The 17,424-nt window shown below is 50.7% G+C and overlaps 1 protein-coding gene across 1 annotated transcript in view; it reads right to left on the reverse strand.

The window, feature by feature from the left end:
- Nucleotides 1-269: 269 nt before the first annotated feature.
- Nucleotides 270-17,424, reverse strand: part of RAB31 (RAB31, member RAS oncogene family) — a 128,798-nt gene continuing 111,643 nt past the window's right edge. Inside the window, exons 6-7 of the mRNA XM_062201356.1 lie at nucleotides 16,219-16,328; nucleotides 270-790 (exon numbers count right to left, since the gene is read on the reverse strand). Of these exons, the coding sequence (XP_062057340.1) occupies nucleotides 693-790; nucleotides 16,219-16,328 (208 nt within the window). The 3' untranslated portion in view covers nucleotides 270-692. The remainder of the gene's footprint in view (nucleotides 791-16,218; nucleotides 16,329-17,424) is intronic.

Below are 17,424 nucleotides of genomic sequence, written 5' to 3' on the forward strand. Positions count from 1 at the left end.
TTACCCCCCACCTACTACCGTGGACATGGGTAATTTCTGACTGACGCTTTCCACCCCAACCCCACGCTGAGCAGTGATGTGGCGGTTGGCTCTGGTTTGGGTGTCTGTCTGTGGCCAACATGCGGAAGAGTGTCCCTGACCCCGAGAGACGGCGACGTGGTTTCTAAGGCACTCCTGTCTCCTGCATAGCTCAGCTTGAGGGATGGCCCGATGCTGCTCTGATTTCCATCAGAAAGGTAATCAATAAAAGCTTACTTTCCAGAGCCAGCTGAAAACCAGCCTTCCAAATTGCAATTTATCTTTCGGGAAAGGTAATGGCACGGAAGAAGTCACTGAAACTTGACGGGGAACCCAGGAAGTCAGAGGAGAAGGACCCCTGAGAGTCCCTCCTCCCCATTAAGGCAGTAAGACTTGGGTGAAAAGCCAAGACCGTTCAAGGGTGTCTAACAGAAACTGCAACTACACGTATCATCTAGTAAGTATAATCCCTTCCCTGTGCGTTTCACGTGGCGGTGTGGTGGGTTTCTCCAGAATTGTCTACAATCCTGTTTAAGGGCCAGTTCTTGCCCCCAGCTTCCCACAGGTCTTCCAGGGTGCAAGGCCATTGCTCGCTCCTCTCCAGGACTAAGGGTGGGGCCTCGGCAGTGCATGGGATGCAGGCTCCAGCTTCCTCCTCTCCTGGGTGCCCCGGCTCAGCAGCACCTGCGGCCGGGCTGCGCAGTGTGCTTCCCGAGCTTGATGGCCCCGCTGGTTCCATTCTCATGGGGGTCCAAGGGTGGGATCTGGCGGCCTGGAACAAAAAGGAGGCCTCGATTGAGTGCATTTTTCCCCAGTTGACAAACATCGCGCTCAGAGCTCCCTCTGCTTCAACACGCCCACCTAGTGCTCGGCCACACGGAAAGCAGGGCGGAGTGGCCGTGTGGTGCTACAGTTAAGACCCCACTGGGGAGGTCCACATTCCAAATCATGGTGCCTGGGTAGGAACCTCGGCTCTGCTCTTGAGTTCGGCTTCCTGTTAATGCACACACTCTGTGAGACAGCAATGAGGGCTCAAGTAATTGGGTCCCTGACACCCACAACGGAGACCTGAATTGAATTCTGGTTCCTGGCTTCGCCTGGCTCAGCCCTGACTGTTGGCTGGCATTTGGGGAGTGAACCAGGGAATAGGTGATCGCTTTCTGTCTCTCTGCCATTCAAATAAATAACAATAAACAGACAGTAGAGGAACTCAGAAACGTTCTTTTCTCCTGTCCTCCTCTCTCCTTTTCTTTCTTCACCTCCTAGCTCTTCTGAATGGTCAAGTTCATATTTAGAATGCTAAAAAAAGTATAAGCAGTTTCTTTTTTAAAAAATTATTTACTTATTTATTTAAAAGGCAGAGTGACAGAGAGAGATGGAGAAATAGAGACAGAGACAGGGAGAGAGACTCTCTCCATCTGCTGATTCACTCCTCAGATGCCCCCAATAGCTGGGCCTGGACCAGGCTGAAGCCAGGCGCCAGGAACTCATCCGGGTCTCCCACATGGGTGGCAGGGGACAAAGTACCTAGGTCATCATCTGCTGCTCCAGGTGCATTAGCAGGGAGCTGGATTAGAAGCAGAGTACCCAAGACTCAAATCTGCACAGAGATAACGAGATGCCGGTGTACCACGGGGCAGCTGAACCCGCTGTACCACAGTGTTTGGCCCATGTGCAGTTTCTGAACAACAGAATTTTTTAGGATTGGGAAGACCTGCCTTGGGGTGGCGGGGGGTAGGGGTGGGGATGGGTGGAGGGAGCTGGGGGGTGGGCATGAACTACTCCTTCCTCCCCAGCCCTCCCCCAGAGCCATTCTGCTTTAGTGACCGGCTCCACGGCACCTCAACAGTAACCCTAATAATTCTCAACACAGGAATGGGCAGGGAGCTGTAACCCTCCTGGCACTTCGCTCACCACCCACCTGCATCCTGCCCCAGCACCTGGTGCTTCCCGAGCTTGAAAGCCCCACGGATGCTTTCCTTTATAGCGAGCAGTATTTCAAAGTCACCCACAAGTAATCTGAGTTTTACATGATTCAATTTTTAAAACACCACCCGAGAGCCACTATACATAAGCACAAAGTAAAAATCTAAAAGCCAAGGGAGGCAGATGAGGAAGTAGATTTTTGAGGTGCTAGAAAATATTGCAAAACTGACTGTTGACTGCACAGACGAAGGTATGTCAAAAGTCTGTGGAAAGGGGAATTTGAAGTTTACTGTGGTGCAAAATGTTTGAAATCGATGCACAGCTTTCTCACAATACACCTCTCCCATGAACTTTCTGAAGGCCCCCATACCTGTGAATATACAAAAACCACTTGAAATGGGCGAAGGCTCTGGTATGTGGTTTTTATCACAATAAAGTGGTTTTTTTGTGTGTGTGTGTGTGTGTGTTTGTTTGTTTATTTATTTATTTTTTAATAAAAGGCAAAGGAACCTGGAAATGACCTTCGACAACTCAAGGACTTTCACAGATTCTATCATCACCTCACCCTGTGACGCGATGGCCTTTATCATGGTTCCACCATGACTCAGAGACCCCAGGCTATCTGCGGAAGGTCACATCAATAGTGGCACAGTGGGTGAAGCCGCTGCTTGGGACACCTGCGTCCCATGTCAGAGTGCTGGCTCAAGGCTTGGCACCTCCACTTCCCACCCAGCTTCCTGTAACACATCCTGGGAGGCAGCAGGTGATGATCAAAGTGCTTGTGCCCCTGTCACCTAAGTGGGAGGCCAGGATGAAGTTTTGGGGCTCCTGGTTTTGGGCTAACCCAGCCCTGGCTGTTGTGGGCACTTGGGGAGTGAATCAATAGCTGGAAGATCTGTCTCTCTGCCATTCTATTTTTCTTTCTTTCTTTCTTTTCTTTTTCTTTTTCTTTCTCTTTCTTTTTTTTTGACAGGCAGAATTAGACAGTGAGAGAGAGACAGAGAGAAAGGTCTTCCTTTGCCGTTGGTTCACCCTCCAATGGCCGCTGCAGCTGGCGCACCGCGCTGGCCTGAAGCCAGGAGCCAGGTGCTTCCTCCTGGTCTCCCATGCGGGTGCAGGACCCAAGCACTTGGGCCATCCTCCACTGCACTCCTGGGCCACAGCAGAGAGCTGGCCTGGAAGAGGGGCAACCAGGACAGAATCCAGCGCCCTGATCGGGACTAGAACCCGGGGTGCCAGCGCCGCAGGTGGAGGATTAGCCTAGTGAGCCACGGCGCTGGCCATCTGCCATTCTATTTTTCAAATAGATGAAAATAAACATTTTTTTCTAAGTCCATAAAAACAGAACAATGCAATAAGCAGTTGAGGTAGTTCTCTGTTTATAACCAACAGCTGGATTTTCGGATGGACCCCAGTGTCTGTGTCCTTCCCACTGAATTGTACCAGTTCTTGGTGGCTTCCTTAACCAGTTAATTAGTATACTGGTTTGCTAAGTAACTGGTGAGTAAGTACACATGGGAGGGGAACGGGTTCCAAAGACTGTCTACCCTACAAGTGGACAGCGCGAGTTACAGAAGAGGAGACCGGGGGAGTGGTTACTGAGGCTGAGGCTGAGAGAGCCGAGAGGGATGGAGAGGTGCAGAGAGGATGGTGAACCGCAACAGGGGTGAATGGCTTCCAGTGCTCTGGAGCTCAGCAGGGTGACTGTGGTCAAACACAGCACGAAGAAATGAGGTGGCAACTCCCTTGCTCATCGGATTGTTCCACACTGTACACATGTACTGAAATGCCACGCCAGATCCCATTCATGTGTACAATTAGTATGTGTAAGTTACAAATTGTTTTTGGAAGCTCAAGATTTTCAGATCAGGGCTGCTCACCCGATCCTCACACTGACTTTGTGCTGTTCTCAAATTAACTCAACAACAGCAAAGCAGCAGCCGCCGCCTCGCAAAGCACCCCATGTGATGTTGCTACACAAGGCTTTCTTTACAGCGACAGAAGAGCAGTGGAAGCCTGGAAACCAAAGGCCTCGAAGCCAGCCCAGGAGGCCAGGGCGCCACCCACGCTTGCTCTTCCTCTCTCTGCTCCCCTCTTCCTCGCCTTTCAATTCTTGCCAAGAAGACAATGAGCAGCAACGCTGGGATGCCAAGTTGAGTAAGACCTGCTCACGTCCCAGAGAAAGTCTGTGCTTGCATGTTTCAAATGGTTGCCGATGGGGTTTTTCACCCTTAATTTATTTGCAAGGTGGAGAGACCGCCCATCTGCTGCTTCACTTTTGAGGCAGCAAAAGCCTGGGGCCGGGGGTGGGGAGGGGCAGCAACTCCATCCAGGTCTCCCACGTGGTGGCAGGGACCCAACCACTAAGATGCACGTAGGTAGGAAGCTGGAATTGGGAATGGAGACGGGACTGGAACCCAGGGACTCTGATGCGGGATGCAGGCATCCCAAGCAGCCTCGTAACCACTGTGCCAAACGCCTACCCCATTACCAATCGGTCGTTGAACCTGGCTTCTTCGAAGGACCAGGTTCTTTAATCTTCAGAAAATTTGCTCTTGTTTATTGGGATAAAATACTTCCTAGACACAGAATGGTTTCCATTTCCTCAGACTTTGGTTTGTGAGAGTCACTGCTCTGATGACGTGGACTTGCGAGAGTTATTTAAAATCTCAGAACCTTCCTTTCTGCATCCATGAAACGCATACAGGGAGGCAATTTGACTGCTCCTGCACTATACCCGTGAGGGTACTTGGAAGAGTTCGTGAAAAAGTGGTATGAAAACGCTAGTTTTGTGCAAAAATTTTGAGATCCATAAGCCATATGCAGTTTTCATCATAATATGCATTTTCCATAAACTTTTTGACGACTCCATAGTACGCAGCGATTTCAAAAGTTTCTGCACCAAAATGAACTGGCCTTTTGATTCCATTTTCCATGAACTTTTTGAAGTGCCTTCATCTATGGTTTTTTTTATTTTATTCATTTGAAAGGTATCGTTACAGAAACAGAGAGACCGGGGGTGGGGGGGCTTTTATCGGCTGGTTCATTCCCCAAACAGCCGCAACAGCAGGGGCTGGGCCAGGCTGGAGCCAGGAGCCTGAGCGGCAGCCATCTTCCTCTGCCTCCCCAGGCACGTTAGCAGGGAGCGGGATCAGGAGTGGAGCAGCCAGGACTTGCAGCGCTGCTCTGACGTGCAATGCCAGTGCTGCAGGTGGCGGCCCCGCGCCAGTCGGTCACACACGTTCCAACTTCAGACGGAGTGGGAGGAAAGCAAGTGCTTCCACTGCCAGAGGAGAGCCAAGCCCTAACGAGCAGGCAACGCCCGGACGCACAGAAGCCAGCAAACAGCTCTGTGGAAACGGAACACGAGCTATGAAGGCTGTGATCCTGGGAACTCAGAACCCGGAGAAAGGCTACCATCCTGAGACAAAAGAAGGGGATGGAAGATGGCCAAGCACCGCGCACCAAGGTGACCATGCTGGAGCACGGTTGAATCTGTGCTGTTTCCACAGGCACCGGGTGGGGGAAAAAACACGCAGAGCAAATCCAGAAAGGCCCTCGGCATCCTCGGGGTGTCCACCGCCACAACACACCCTCCGGGCACACAGCCTCTGCGGCAGCTTGTCCCTGAACGCGCATTCCAGGCCACGGTGTTTATTTAACAGGGTTTGGCTTGTGTATGGCTCTCTTTGAGAGAGGTTAAGAGAGACTTTTTTTATTTTTATTTATTTATTTTTTTTGGTGAAGTTCGGTTTTCCTGAAAGTGGACAGTCTGGACAAAGAGCAGGTTTATCAACGCGTCCTCAGGAATGCAGTGTGTGCAAACGCATTCCAAGCACCTAGGTTTCATCTCCGTGGCTCTGGGCTGGGCTGCAGGAACCAGGGGTCTGGCTGCAGCCGGTGGCTCTCCCTGAGCGCTGGAGCAGCCGCTTCTGCACACGCTCCGAGGCCTCCCCGACGGTCTCTCGCTCTGTGTGCCTCTCCCCCTTTCATCCCAGTTCCAGCATCCACTTGGCTCCGTCTCCGGTGTGGTGTTTGCGGCGTTGGCAGCTGCTGCCTAACTTGCATTTGTTCATGCTGATTTTCTGAGTCATCTGGGTGGGTGAACCATCCGTTCGTTGGCTGGGACTCGGCAGGGCTTGCTCTGGATGAGGCCCTCTGAGACCCTCCGTTCTGAGCTGGGACACAGCAGTGGGGACGGCAGGGGCACACGTGACACTGTAACCACCCTCACCCCCTGGCTGCCATGAAGAAAGACAGCGTGAGGATGACGAGAAGACCCCGAGCATCTGGATGCGTGGCGTGGACGTAGAGTGGACGACCGGTCTCCGTGGGAATGGCACATACAAGGAGGGGTGGGGTCGGGCAGGAAGCCGGGGGCAGGGACAGGAGAGCCTTGGTATGTGTGCAGTGGGGCGACTGGGCAGCCACAGGGAAAGAGGAACTGCAGGGGAACATGTGGTAGCACGTGACCTCCCTGGAAGCAGCGAGGTCAAGAGAGGGACCAAAAAGCCCCCGATGTTGAAAGCCCAGGAAGCTACAGGAACAGCGATGCCACCTCTAGCAGGAGAGCAAGGCCTGGTCACCACCAGCTGCTGTTCCAGATGCCACTGTCTTCAACAGCAGGAATGTAAGTCTCTTTAAAATCATCAAGTTTCAGGGCCAGTGCGGTGGCATAGCTGCATGCAACCCAGGCATCCCCTACGGGCACTGGTTTGAGTCCTGGCTGCTCCACTTCTGACTCAGCTCCCTGCTAGGATGCCTGGGAAAGCGGCAGAGGATGGCCCAAGTGCTTGGGCCCCTGCCACTCACGTGGGAGATCTGGAGGAAGCTCCTGGCTCCCGGCTTCAGCCTGGCCCAGCCTGGGCATTGTGGCCTTCTGAGGAGTGAACCAGAGGGTGGAAGACTTCTCTTTCTCTCTCTCTTTTTGCCTTTTCAAATAAATAAAAACATTTACAAATCTTTTTAAAAAAATTAAGTTCCCTTGCCATACAGAGGTGTCTTTCTGCCCCCCCCCCCCTTTATGGACACAATTTTATTATTTGTTTATTTTGAGCAGTTTTGAGTTTACAGAAAAAACTGAGTGAAAAATGCAAAGTTCCCATATAGCTCATACACCTCATCTCCAATTTCTATTTTTAAAGATTTAGTTATTTGAAAGGAGGGGTAAAAATGACACAGGGAATGAGAAAGAGATCTTCCATCTGCTGGTTCACTCCTCAAATGGTGGCAACCACCAAAGCTGGGCCAGGCTGAAGCCAGGAGCCAGAAGCTCCAACCTGGTCCTACCTGAGTGATAGAGGCCCAAGCGCTTGGGCCATGTTCTGAGGCTTTCCCAGATCAGCAGGGAGCTCGATCAGAAGTGGAGAAGCTGGGACTCGAACTGGTACTTTGATATGGGATGCCAGGGTCACAGGCAGTGGCTTAACCCATTGCACAGAAACACCAGTTCCCCCAGTTTCTCTTTTTTAACATGTTGAGCTGACACAACACTACAAAATCCACAGTTCCCATGAAAGTTCCCTCTTTATGATGTAGACTCTATAACCATGGCCTAATAAATGACCCCACACATGCAGCATCGTAGCATCATCCAGAGAAGCTTCACAGCCTAAAAATCCCATGGGTTCACCTACGTGTCCCCGTCCCCGCTCCCTGCCGCCTGGCAACCCGGGGCCCTTCACCGTCTGCTGGGTTTTCAGCATGTCACACACATGGACCTCTCTCACTGAGGGACCTGCATTGAAGGTTTTCCCACTTCAACAGCCGCTGGCTGGAAAGCACAATTCTTTCGATCCCTAAACAATCTTCCATCGTATGGATGCGTCCCTTTCATTTTTTATTTTAACACTTAAAAATCAGCAGAGGAAAAAAAAAAAAGAGGAACAAGCCCCAAAGCAAAAATGTGCCAAGCTCCTCTTCATCAACAATTTAAAACTTCTGCTCTTCAAAAGGCACTGTTAAGTAAACAAAGGAAAAAAACAAAAAACCAGAGGAGCCACAGGGTGGGAGAAACTATGTGAAGAATGGGGATCTGATAAAGACTGTGTGCCCAAAGCACATAAATAATCTCTGGAGCTCGGAGCTTGACAACAGGAAGGGAAACAGCCCAACAGAAAGCAGGCGGGGCTTGTGAACAGGGATTTCACCACGTCAGGTCGCAAATAAGCACTTGGAAGTCACTCCACAGGCATGCTCATTAGGAAAACACACCGGAGAGCCAGTGAGAGGTCACGTGAGAGGCCACAAAGGCCACGGTGAGGGGCCACAGTGAGGGGCCACGGTGAGGGGCCACCCTACTCCCATCACAACGGCTGACATCTTACAGACTAAACACGTCCCATGTGGGCAAGGACGCGGAGCCACTGGTGGTGGGAACGGAAAACGGCGAAGCCCTTTGAGAAAGATTCTGGCAGTCTCTTAGAAAGTCACACATCCACCCAGCAGATAAGCTGGCCGCCCAACTCCTGAGTATTTACCCAAAGACTGGCACAGCCTTGCCGAAAACAGCAAACCAACCATTCACGTGTTAGGTGAATGGGTGAACGAAAATGTGGTGCACACATGGGACAGAACACCACTCAGCAAAAACAGGAAGTCAGCAAAGTCCCTACTGTGTGGAGATTCTGCAGAAAAACTGACCTCGTTCTTGATTAAACAAACTGTATGAAGGAGAAAAAAAGAAAGAAAGAAAGAAAAGAGAGGGGGAAGTTACCACTTAAGAGAGGCCTAAAAGGCCTCTCAATGAATCACAGGATGTGGAGCAATTCAAACAAGCTATAAAGTACAAATGTCAGCCTGTGTGCGCTAGTTCACTAGCCTGTGTGCGCTGCTCCACTTCAGATCCAGCTCCCTGCTAAGCACCCAGGAAGATGTCAGAGGATGGCCCAGGTGCTTGGGCCCCTGCACCCATATGGAGGGTCTGAACAGAGTTCTGGTCTCCTGGTTTTGGCCTGGCCCAGTACCAGCTGTTGTAGGCATTTGGTGAGCGAACTAGCAGTTGGAAGATTTCTCATTCTGTCTCTCTCTGCCTTTCAGATAAAAGACAAAATATATCTTACAAAATAAACTGCTCTGTAACTACTTGTTTATACTGGTGCACCATGGTTTTGAAAAACTATTTCCCAACTTTTGGACAGTTCAATCACTTCCTGTTTTCCACTGACATGAATAATGCTCCCATAGACTCCCACATGCACGGGGATATAATCCAGACTAAAAGCTGACAGCCTGTGTCCCAGAGCCGCACTGTCTGCCTTCCAGTCCCGGCCTCTCACTCTTCAGCTCCGAGCCCGTGAGTAGGTGACAAGCCTCACTATGGCTATATGTAATGGACCAGGGGCGCGCGCTATCAATGGGTTTCTATTTCAGCGGTTACAACAACGGCACACGATGAGAGCGCCGGCGTGCTGAACGTTGCTGGTACCACGCTTTGCACACGGATCAATGTCTCCTTTAGAATCGCTGGCACAGAAGACACACGTGGTTAGGGCTCGTGCTGTCCAGTATGTCTAGATTCTGAAAGGACGTTATGGCACAGACATGTCCTAGGATGACATTCACGAAATTAACTTTTTTGGTGGTAAGAAAGTGAACACTTTGTCCTAACCTTGTCCCTAAACTGCTAACCTCACGTTTACCTGAAAGCTTGCTGGACTCTCATAGTTTTGCTTTCGCTTTGAAAATTTTTTTAACCTGCTCTAAACCAAAGGTGAGTACCAAGGAATTTAAACTCCAGTGGACTTAAACCAGCCAACACCATGCAACAAATGGTTACAGAGCAAGACCCCATTACTACCCACAAGTCACATGAACACCCTCTCCTAAGTTTTCCAAACCAATATGCTTATGCCTTTAATTGTGCTCTCTTTAGAAAAACAAATATTTTTCACTTTGCTCTCAAACTAACAACAAGAAAGCCGGGGTGGGCTTCCCATGTCCCCACGACAGCTTTCAGGAGGAGGCCTCGCTTCTACCTCCTCTGTAGGCAAAAGCAGCCTGCCTGGATCCCACCTCGACACATTTTCCTCCTGCGCCTGCAGCTCCTCCTCTACGCTCAGGGAGATGGGAAGAGGGGAAGTATTTGAACTGAATAATTAAAACCCACCAACCAAAACTTGGGATCTTGACAGTCCAGAATCCTGTCTGCGAGGCCCACGACCAAATCCAGGACAGAAAATGTACTCCCAGGCCAACCTCCCTCGTGCCAGGAAAGAGAACCCCACAGGGGATTCCTGGTCCCGCCCCCTCCCGCGGTCCCCATCTCTGACCCCGTCCACAGTGTTCCTGGTTCTTCTCCTCAGCCATTTCTGGAATGCACCCCCCATCCCAGCCACCACTCCACGCTGACCACGACAGCATCTGCTTGGCCAGACTTTCTTCCTTCTAAGGTGGGATCTTTCTGTTACTGGAAACTGGTCATGCCACAGCCCTGCAGGACGTACCTATGGGGCTTCCAACAGAATCCGGAACATCAGCCCGCTCTGCCCATCACGAGGCCCTGGGAGAATCAGGGCTCAGTCTCCAGCCGCTGTCTCCTACTGCTCTTCCCAAGGCCTCACCCTCTCACCCTCACCACACCATTTCCTGCCCCAGGGGCTTGGCTCCCTACATCTACTCAGACTGGCAGCTCTTCTTGAATTCCACCCGACTGGCCTTCTCTTTAGCTGCAGGTCCAGCTCAGAAGCATTCCTTGGAGAGACCTTCCCCACGCAATCCCAACTCCCCACCGGCCAGTCTCCCACATGGCCTGTGTACCTGCGCTTCACAGCATTCATCACAAGGTGTGATCACACACTCGTGGGGCTGTGTGTCTATGCCTGGGTCTCCCACTCAAAGGTTCATTTGTGTGTTGCCCATGGCCTCTGGCATAGCATCTAACCCATAAAAAGACAAAAACACTAGGTTTGCCAGTTGGCTGATATCACTTAACCTTAAGGCCCTATGGAAAATTATTATTTCTTTAAAGATTTTATTTATTTATTTGAAAGGCAGAGTTACAGAAGGGGAGAGAGAGAGAGAGAGAGAGAGAGAGAGAGAGAGAGAGAGAGAGATCTTCCATTGACTGGTTCACTTCCCAAATGGCTGCAACAGCCAGGGCTAGGCCAGGTCGTAGCTAGGAGCCAAGTGTTTCTTCTTCCAGGTCTCCCACGTGGGTGCAGAGGCCCAAGCAAGGACTTAGGCCATCTTCTGCTTTCCCAGGCACATTAGTAGGGAGCTGGATCGGAAATGGAGCAGCTGGGACTGGAAGCAGCACTCGGATGCTGGTGTTGCAGGTGGTGGTTTGACTCACTGCACCACAATGCCAGCCCCGGAAGAGGAACTATTTTCACTTGATCCACTAACCCTCTAAGAGATTATCTCCTGGAGCAGATGAGGTAAGGAAGGAGATCAAACTCAGAACCCTGAATTCAGCAGTAAGATTTACAGGGAAAATGAAAGCCTAAAACTGCTGCTCCAGAGAATCTGAGTCTCTAGGACAGATATACAAGGTTCTTCGAAGAGATCTTGGGAAAATGGATTTGTGCTTATTCCAAGGCACGGGAGTCTGAAACCATGCAGATTTTCATAACAGAACTGTTTGTAGACTCCCCCAATATACATACATTTCCAAAAAATTCTGCACCAAAATTTTTCCACACACTTTTTGAAGTGCCTTTGTATAACCTGAAACCCTGGGAGAAGCCAACATGAAGACAGAAGATGTTTGTGTGTCAGAATGAGGGACTAAACCACGGGTAGCCTCAAACTGAAGGCAGAAGCCATCAGTGAGTGTTGGAGCGGAGTGTTGGAGACTTCAGGAGGAGGCAGTTGTGAGCTAGACCTTGAAGGGAGGAAGGCTTGCAAGGAGGAAGCGAAGAGTGTGCAGAATGGGACCGCAGACAGCGACTGTACCGAGGAAGAGATAAAGGCAAAGCTGCTAATGAGCCAACGCAGAAATCAAGGCTCTGGGGCCCCGTCTTTCAGGCAAGGACTCAGGAAAGAGCAGAGCAGGAGCTGGCACTGGGGGGCAGCGGGTTAAGCCTGCATCCCATAGGGGCACTAGTTCAAGTTCCTGTTGCTATGGTTCCAACCCAGCTCCCTGCTCACGCGCCTAGGCAAGCAATGGAAGATGGCCCAAGTGCTTGGGCCCCTGCACCCATGAGGGAGACCAGGTGACGCTCCTGGCTCCTGCTGGCCCAGCCCAGGATGTTGCGGCCATTTAGGGGAGGGAACCAGTGGATGGAAGATTTCTCTCTTTCTCTCTCTTTAATTCTGCCTTTCAAATAAATCAATAAATCTTCAAAGAGAGAGAAGAGCAGAGAGAGCAGTTCATAGGCAGGGCCATCAAGACTTCTGTTTTGGATTTTTTACCACTGTAGTATGTAAACAGCAGGAGATTTTCCTTTGTGTTTTCAAACACCAGTTTACAAATTCAAAAGTACAATTATTTTCTTGGCCAATAATTTTTTTCTTATCTTTAATGCCTAGTTTAAATTAATGTCTAAATTAAAAGTGTGCGAACCCTGGGCAGGCATTTGGCCTAGAGGTTAACATGCCTGCATCCCATATGTAGTGCCTGGGTTCGATTCCTGGTTCTACTCCTAATTCCAGCTTCCTGCTGATGACACAGTGATGCCTCAAGCCATTGGGTCCCTGCCACCCACACAGGAGACCTGGATTGAGTTCCAGGCTCCCAGCTTCCGTCCCAGCCAAGCCCCAGCCACTGCGGGCATAAACCAGCAGAAGATGACTCTGTCTCTTTCTCTCTGAGTCTCAAATTAAAACAAAAACAAAAACATAAATCTCTTGAAAGTAAAAGAACCCGAGAATGAAAAATGAACAGATCCTGGAAGAAAATTAGTGACATGCAGTGAGATAAAGAAGGGCCCAGAAGTGTCACTTGGAGAAGGGCGGCTGGAGGAACCGCAGTGAGAGGAGGACACCTCATATAAACACAGGTGCGCAGAGGCCACCCCGAGTAGAGCAGCACCCGAATCACTGACAGCGGGCTTCCGTCTTCACAAAGACACAATATTCTGCTAAGCAATTTCCAATCAGAAAATGTACTAGCTCACACTGAGAACCACAGCTGTCTCGTTCATGAACACCCTGGGAGTGTCCAAGAGAAACATCTGTCTTTAGCTCCAAGTCCACTTGAATTAATTTTGTTGAAGCACACTTTTTTAAAAGGCCTTCAGTCTCACTTCTCCTTGTTGATTTTTTTTTTCCCCTTGCATGTTTTCTCCCAGGCACATTTGTCTCTGCAACCCGGAGTTGGGGAGCAGAGGTGTGGTCAGCAGTAGCTGGTGCTATTTTAAGCACATGTAATATAAGTAGGAACAGGGAGGGAGGGACATGCCATGAGAAGATTGCCAATCCCTTTAGGTGTTCATGCAACGGTGTTTCCAACTGACCTGTAGTTAGGCAACAAAACCCCAAGCTGAAGAAACTCACCTGAAGGTGCAAAGAAGGGAGAGGGAGGCATCGGAGCTTACATGTGGAGATGGAGGTACAGACAGAGAGGAGAGCGAGATTTTGCAGACTGTGTATCGCTAAGCAATTAAACATGTTTAATCGCAATTAAATTCATGTATAACAAAACAGGAACAATCATTTAATCTGACACCAAAGAGGAGGTGATACAGGGCTGCCCACGGCTTACTTAGGAATTAATGACTTTGAAATAATAATTATCCCATGCTTTAAGCAAAAGTCTTGGTTTTTCTTTTTTTTCCTAAATAAAGCAGACCACCAGGACCTAAGGAATCGTTTCTTCAAAATCTCTATCCCTGTGCCCCATAAAGACCTCCTGCACCAGAAGGGGTTTATGCTGCTCGAACCGTCCCAAGAAATGATCTCTCATGTTACTGATGGTTGCTGCCTAGGCTTGTTCTCTTTAAAAATCTTTGGATTTTTATTTTAATAATGATTTTCATAAACCTCAGACAGTCCTCTCTTGTGCAGAAATCTCAGGGTAAAGTCATATAAGGTATTATATGAGGGGACTTTAGAATTTCTGTGGAAAAATGGAATTAAAAGTTAAGCTTATTTTGGCCCCCAAATTTGGGGAAGCTACACACAGTTCTTTAATCATCTGTCTTTCCCATGGACTTTTTTGAAGACCCCTTGTATATAAGCACTGGTACCTCCTTCGCTGCCCACATTGCCTGCCACCCAGGGTCGGTTGGGGAGAGACCTAAATAGCCGGATGTCTGGGAGGCAGCAGGGAGGGCCAGAGTGACTGGATCCCTGTCACTCACGGGGGAGCCTCGCATGGAGTGCCTGACTGCCGGCCTTAGCCTGGTCTAGCCTCGGCTGTTGCCGACATTAGGGGAATGAACCAGCGGATGGGAGCTATGTCTGGCTGGCGCTCTCTCTCTCTCTCTCTCTCTTAAATAAACTTTTAAAACATTTAAATATAAGGATCTGTAAAAAAAAAAAAAAGTGTTAATGTCACAGTTGACAGGAGCTTGCTAGATTCACTAACTGAAACCACTCTAAAAACAAAAATGTTTGAAGCCCACTGCTGTGGCACAAAAGGTTATTACTGCTATCTGGGCACTGGTTCATGTCCTGGCTGTTCCACTTCCAATCCAGCTCCCTGCTAATGCACCTGGGAAAGCTGTGGAGGATGGCCAAGTCCTTGGGCCCCTACACACACATGGGAGACCCAGAAGAAGCTACTGATTCCTGGCTTCTGCCTGGTCCAGCCCTGGCCATTATGGCCATCTGGGGAGTGAACCAGCAAGTGGAAGGTACCTCTCTCTCTGTGTGTGTGTGTGTGTGTATCTCCCTCTTTCTCTATAACTGACTTCCAAATAAATGAATACATCTTTTAAAAAAATATTCTTAATGCCTGGACCAAAAAAGCCAAATGCCTCCCATAAAGGAATGGCCTTCTGTGATTAAGTCACACGCTCTGAGATGCCCCCCAGAGTGACACAAGGACAGGGAGCACCTACAGGCCACTGGCATCATCAGCGGGCCAGAGCTCTTCCAAGGAGAACTCGGAGCCCTAGCACTGCACAGTGCAGCCATGCGGGTCCATGAGCCTGAAGGCCACGAGTGTGCTGAGAGTGAAGTCAGAGCGGGAAAGCACCTGCCAGCAGGTGCAGAGAAGGGGAGGCAATGCGGACCCCGAGGAATGAGAGGAAGGGCCAGCCGCCTCCCTCCGCACGTTTCTTCTGCACGTTCCCACGTGGTGGATGCAGAGTCCCTACCTCCAGTGAACTCCCCCACAAGCCAACACAAACAAACGGCAGTCTCCCTGCTGTGGGTTCTCAGAGTCTAGAGTAACAGACCCAAACCAGTTACACGGAAACCAAATCTGTTCTGGGAAGCTCTGGCCACCCCCTGCCTGGGGGAGCCCAGCCAACAGTGACCTCAGGCAGAGGAGGGATCAAACCAGCCGCTTCCCTTCTGGGCCTGTCCCGGGACTGAGACATCTGAGAACCGGGCCAACTGCTCAGGGGCTCTGCTCTCCCAAGAAGGGTGCCTGGGGCTTCCAGCGCCAGCACCTCACCAAAGCCCTGAACTCCTCCCCGCCTCCCTGAGGGCAGCTCAGACACAGCACAGGGTCCCCAGAAAGCTGTGAGCGGACAGCCCCCCCCCCCCCCCCCCAGCAGAGAAGCCACGGGGGTGAAATCTGGGCCCGGCCGCAGACAGATGTGTCAGGGAGGCCATCCGCTGGGAGACAGCTCTTGGATGAAGCCATTTGTGGGGAAGCAGCACACAGACAGGGACACAGGGCCCAGCCGGGGACAGAGCGCACGCTCTCTGCTCCCATCACCATCAGGAATGAGGGCAGCTTTACAAGTCAACCCTCCACCCAGCACTCAATTTCAGGTCACGTGGGATGGAGACATGATTTTTGTTGATGATCAACAGGCAACATAAATTGCTAAAAGGTTCCCTTTATGTGCTGACAGTCGTTCAGTCAAATGGATGATCTGGGGTATCTATACTTTATCATTGTCTGTTGTGTCTCGCCTCCCTTCAGGATGCTAACATAAAATGCTATAGACTGTGTAACTCTCAATTAATACAACTTTCATTTTTGCGGGGAATGGCTTCATTTTGATCCACAAAACACAGAATCAACAAACTGCGCAGACTGCAGAAATGTAAACGGAGAGGCCTAACAGAGACATGGACAGGTGCACAGTTGCAGGTTTTCTATCCAAGGCATCAGATAAACACACGGAGGGAAAGCTCTATTTCGGTGCTCTACAGTTTTTACCCCGGGGGCAGAAGAATGCGAGCTAGCCACAAAGCACCATTTCGGGCACTTACTGATTCCTTGGAAGAGCTCTTCGATGTTGATAGCGTTCTTGGCACTTGTTTCAACCACGATGGCACCTATGGACTCAGCATATTCCTTCGCATCCTTCAGAGGAACCTCCCTGGAAAAGAGGTCAAAGCCAAGAGAAATGAACGCTCGGCTGTAAAATACAGATCAGCCACAAGGCCAAACAAACCGCGCGCGTCCATCAGCTCCTTTCTATCCCCTGCAGACCCGGAACGCGGCCTCAGCCAGCCCGAACGGCCCAGGATGGGGGAAGACTGTTGAGAGTGTAAAACCTGGTCTCTGGCCCGCCCCCCCAGAGACGGGCGGGTACCCGAGTGCTCTGCTCCCGCGGGAGGAGGGAAATCCGGGACAGGAGGAACAGGAGGGACAGGACGGTCAACACGCCCGCTCTCAGACCCCGGCTTCCGCTGTGGTTTGGAGGTCACTTAACTGCCTGGTAATAGCAGGAGGAGGCGGCAGCCTGACGAGGTGATTAAACCACGAGGACTCTGCCTTCATTAGCAGAATCATCGTCTCCGTGAGAGGTCAAGTTCAGGCCCCCTCTTGCCTCTCTGCCCTTCCATCTTCGGCCACGTGGAAACGAAACACTGCTCTCTTCCCGCGGAAGCAGCATTCAACGCGCCCCGGAGTCCACCTCTCTTAGCCGTCACTCAGGCCATGGCGGTACTGTTCCGGCAGAGCAGAGCGGAAGAAGGCAGGCTGGTTTTAGCTTTTTCCCCCAGGCTGTGACTCAGTATTAAAACAATACTGTGAGAACGCAGGATGTGCTTTGGGGAGACTCTCCACACACGGTTTTCCGCAGAGCAAGTGTGTGCCACGACCGGACGGTTTGGCAATGAGCCTGGTACGACGCGGTGTGGCCTATCTGGAGTTTCACCTTTAAGAAGCTGTTCCCGCAGAGATGGAAAATTCACAGTTCTTGCTCTCCCAAGGTTCACTTATGCAACAAATACGTTACTGAGCAGCCCTTGTGGGCCCCTCCTCTTGCAACCAATCCCGCCTCCTGGAAGGCATGTTTGAGAGCAGAGACAAGCAAACACTGACCCACAATGCAGTGTGCAACCAAGCGCTTCCAGACCGAGGGGCAGAAGGCGATGGTTCAGTCCAGGGAAGCAAGGAAGAGGCCCTGGGTGCAGGTGGCCACCTCATGTGTGTCCACGAGGGCCATGGAGAGCTAGGGCGGGGATCTG

This window comes from Lepus europaeus, chromosome 9 (assembly GCF_033115175.1).
Source record: "Lepus europaeus isolate LE1 chromosome 9, mLepTim1.pri, whole genome shotgun sequence".
NCBI classification, from domain to species: Eukaryota; Metazoa; Chordata; class Mammalia; order Lagomorpha; family Leporidae; genus Lepus; species Lepus europaeus.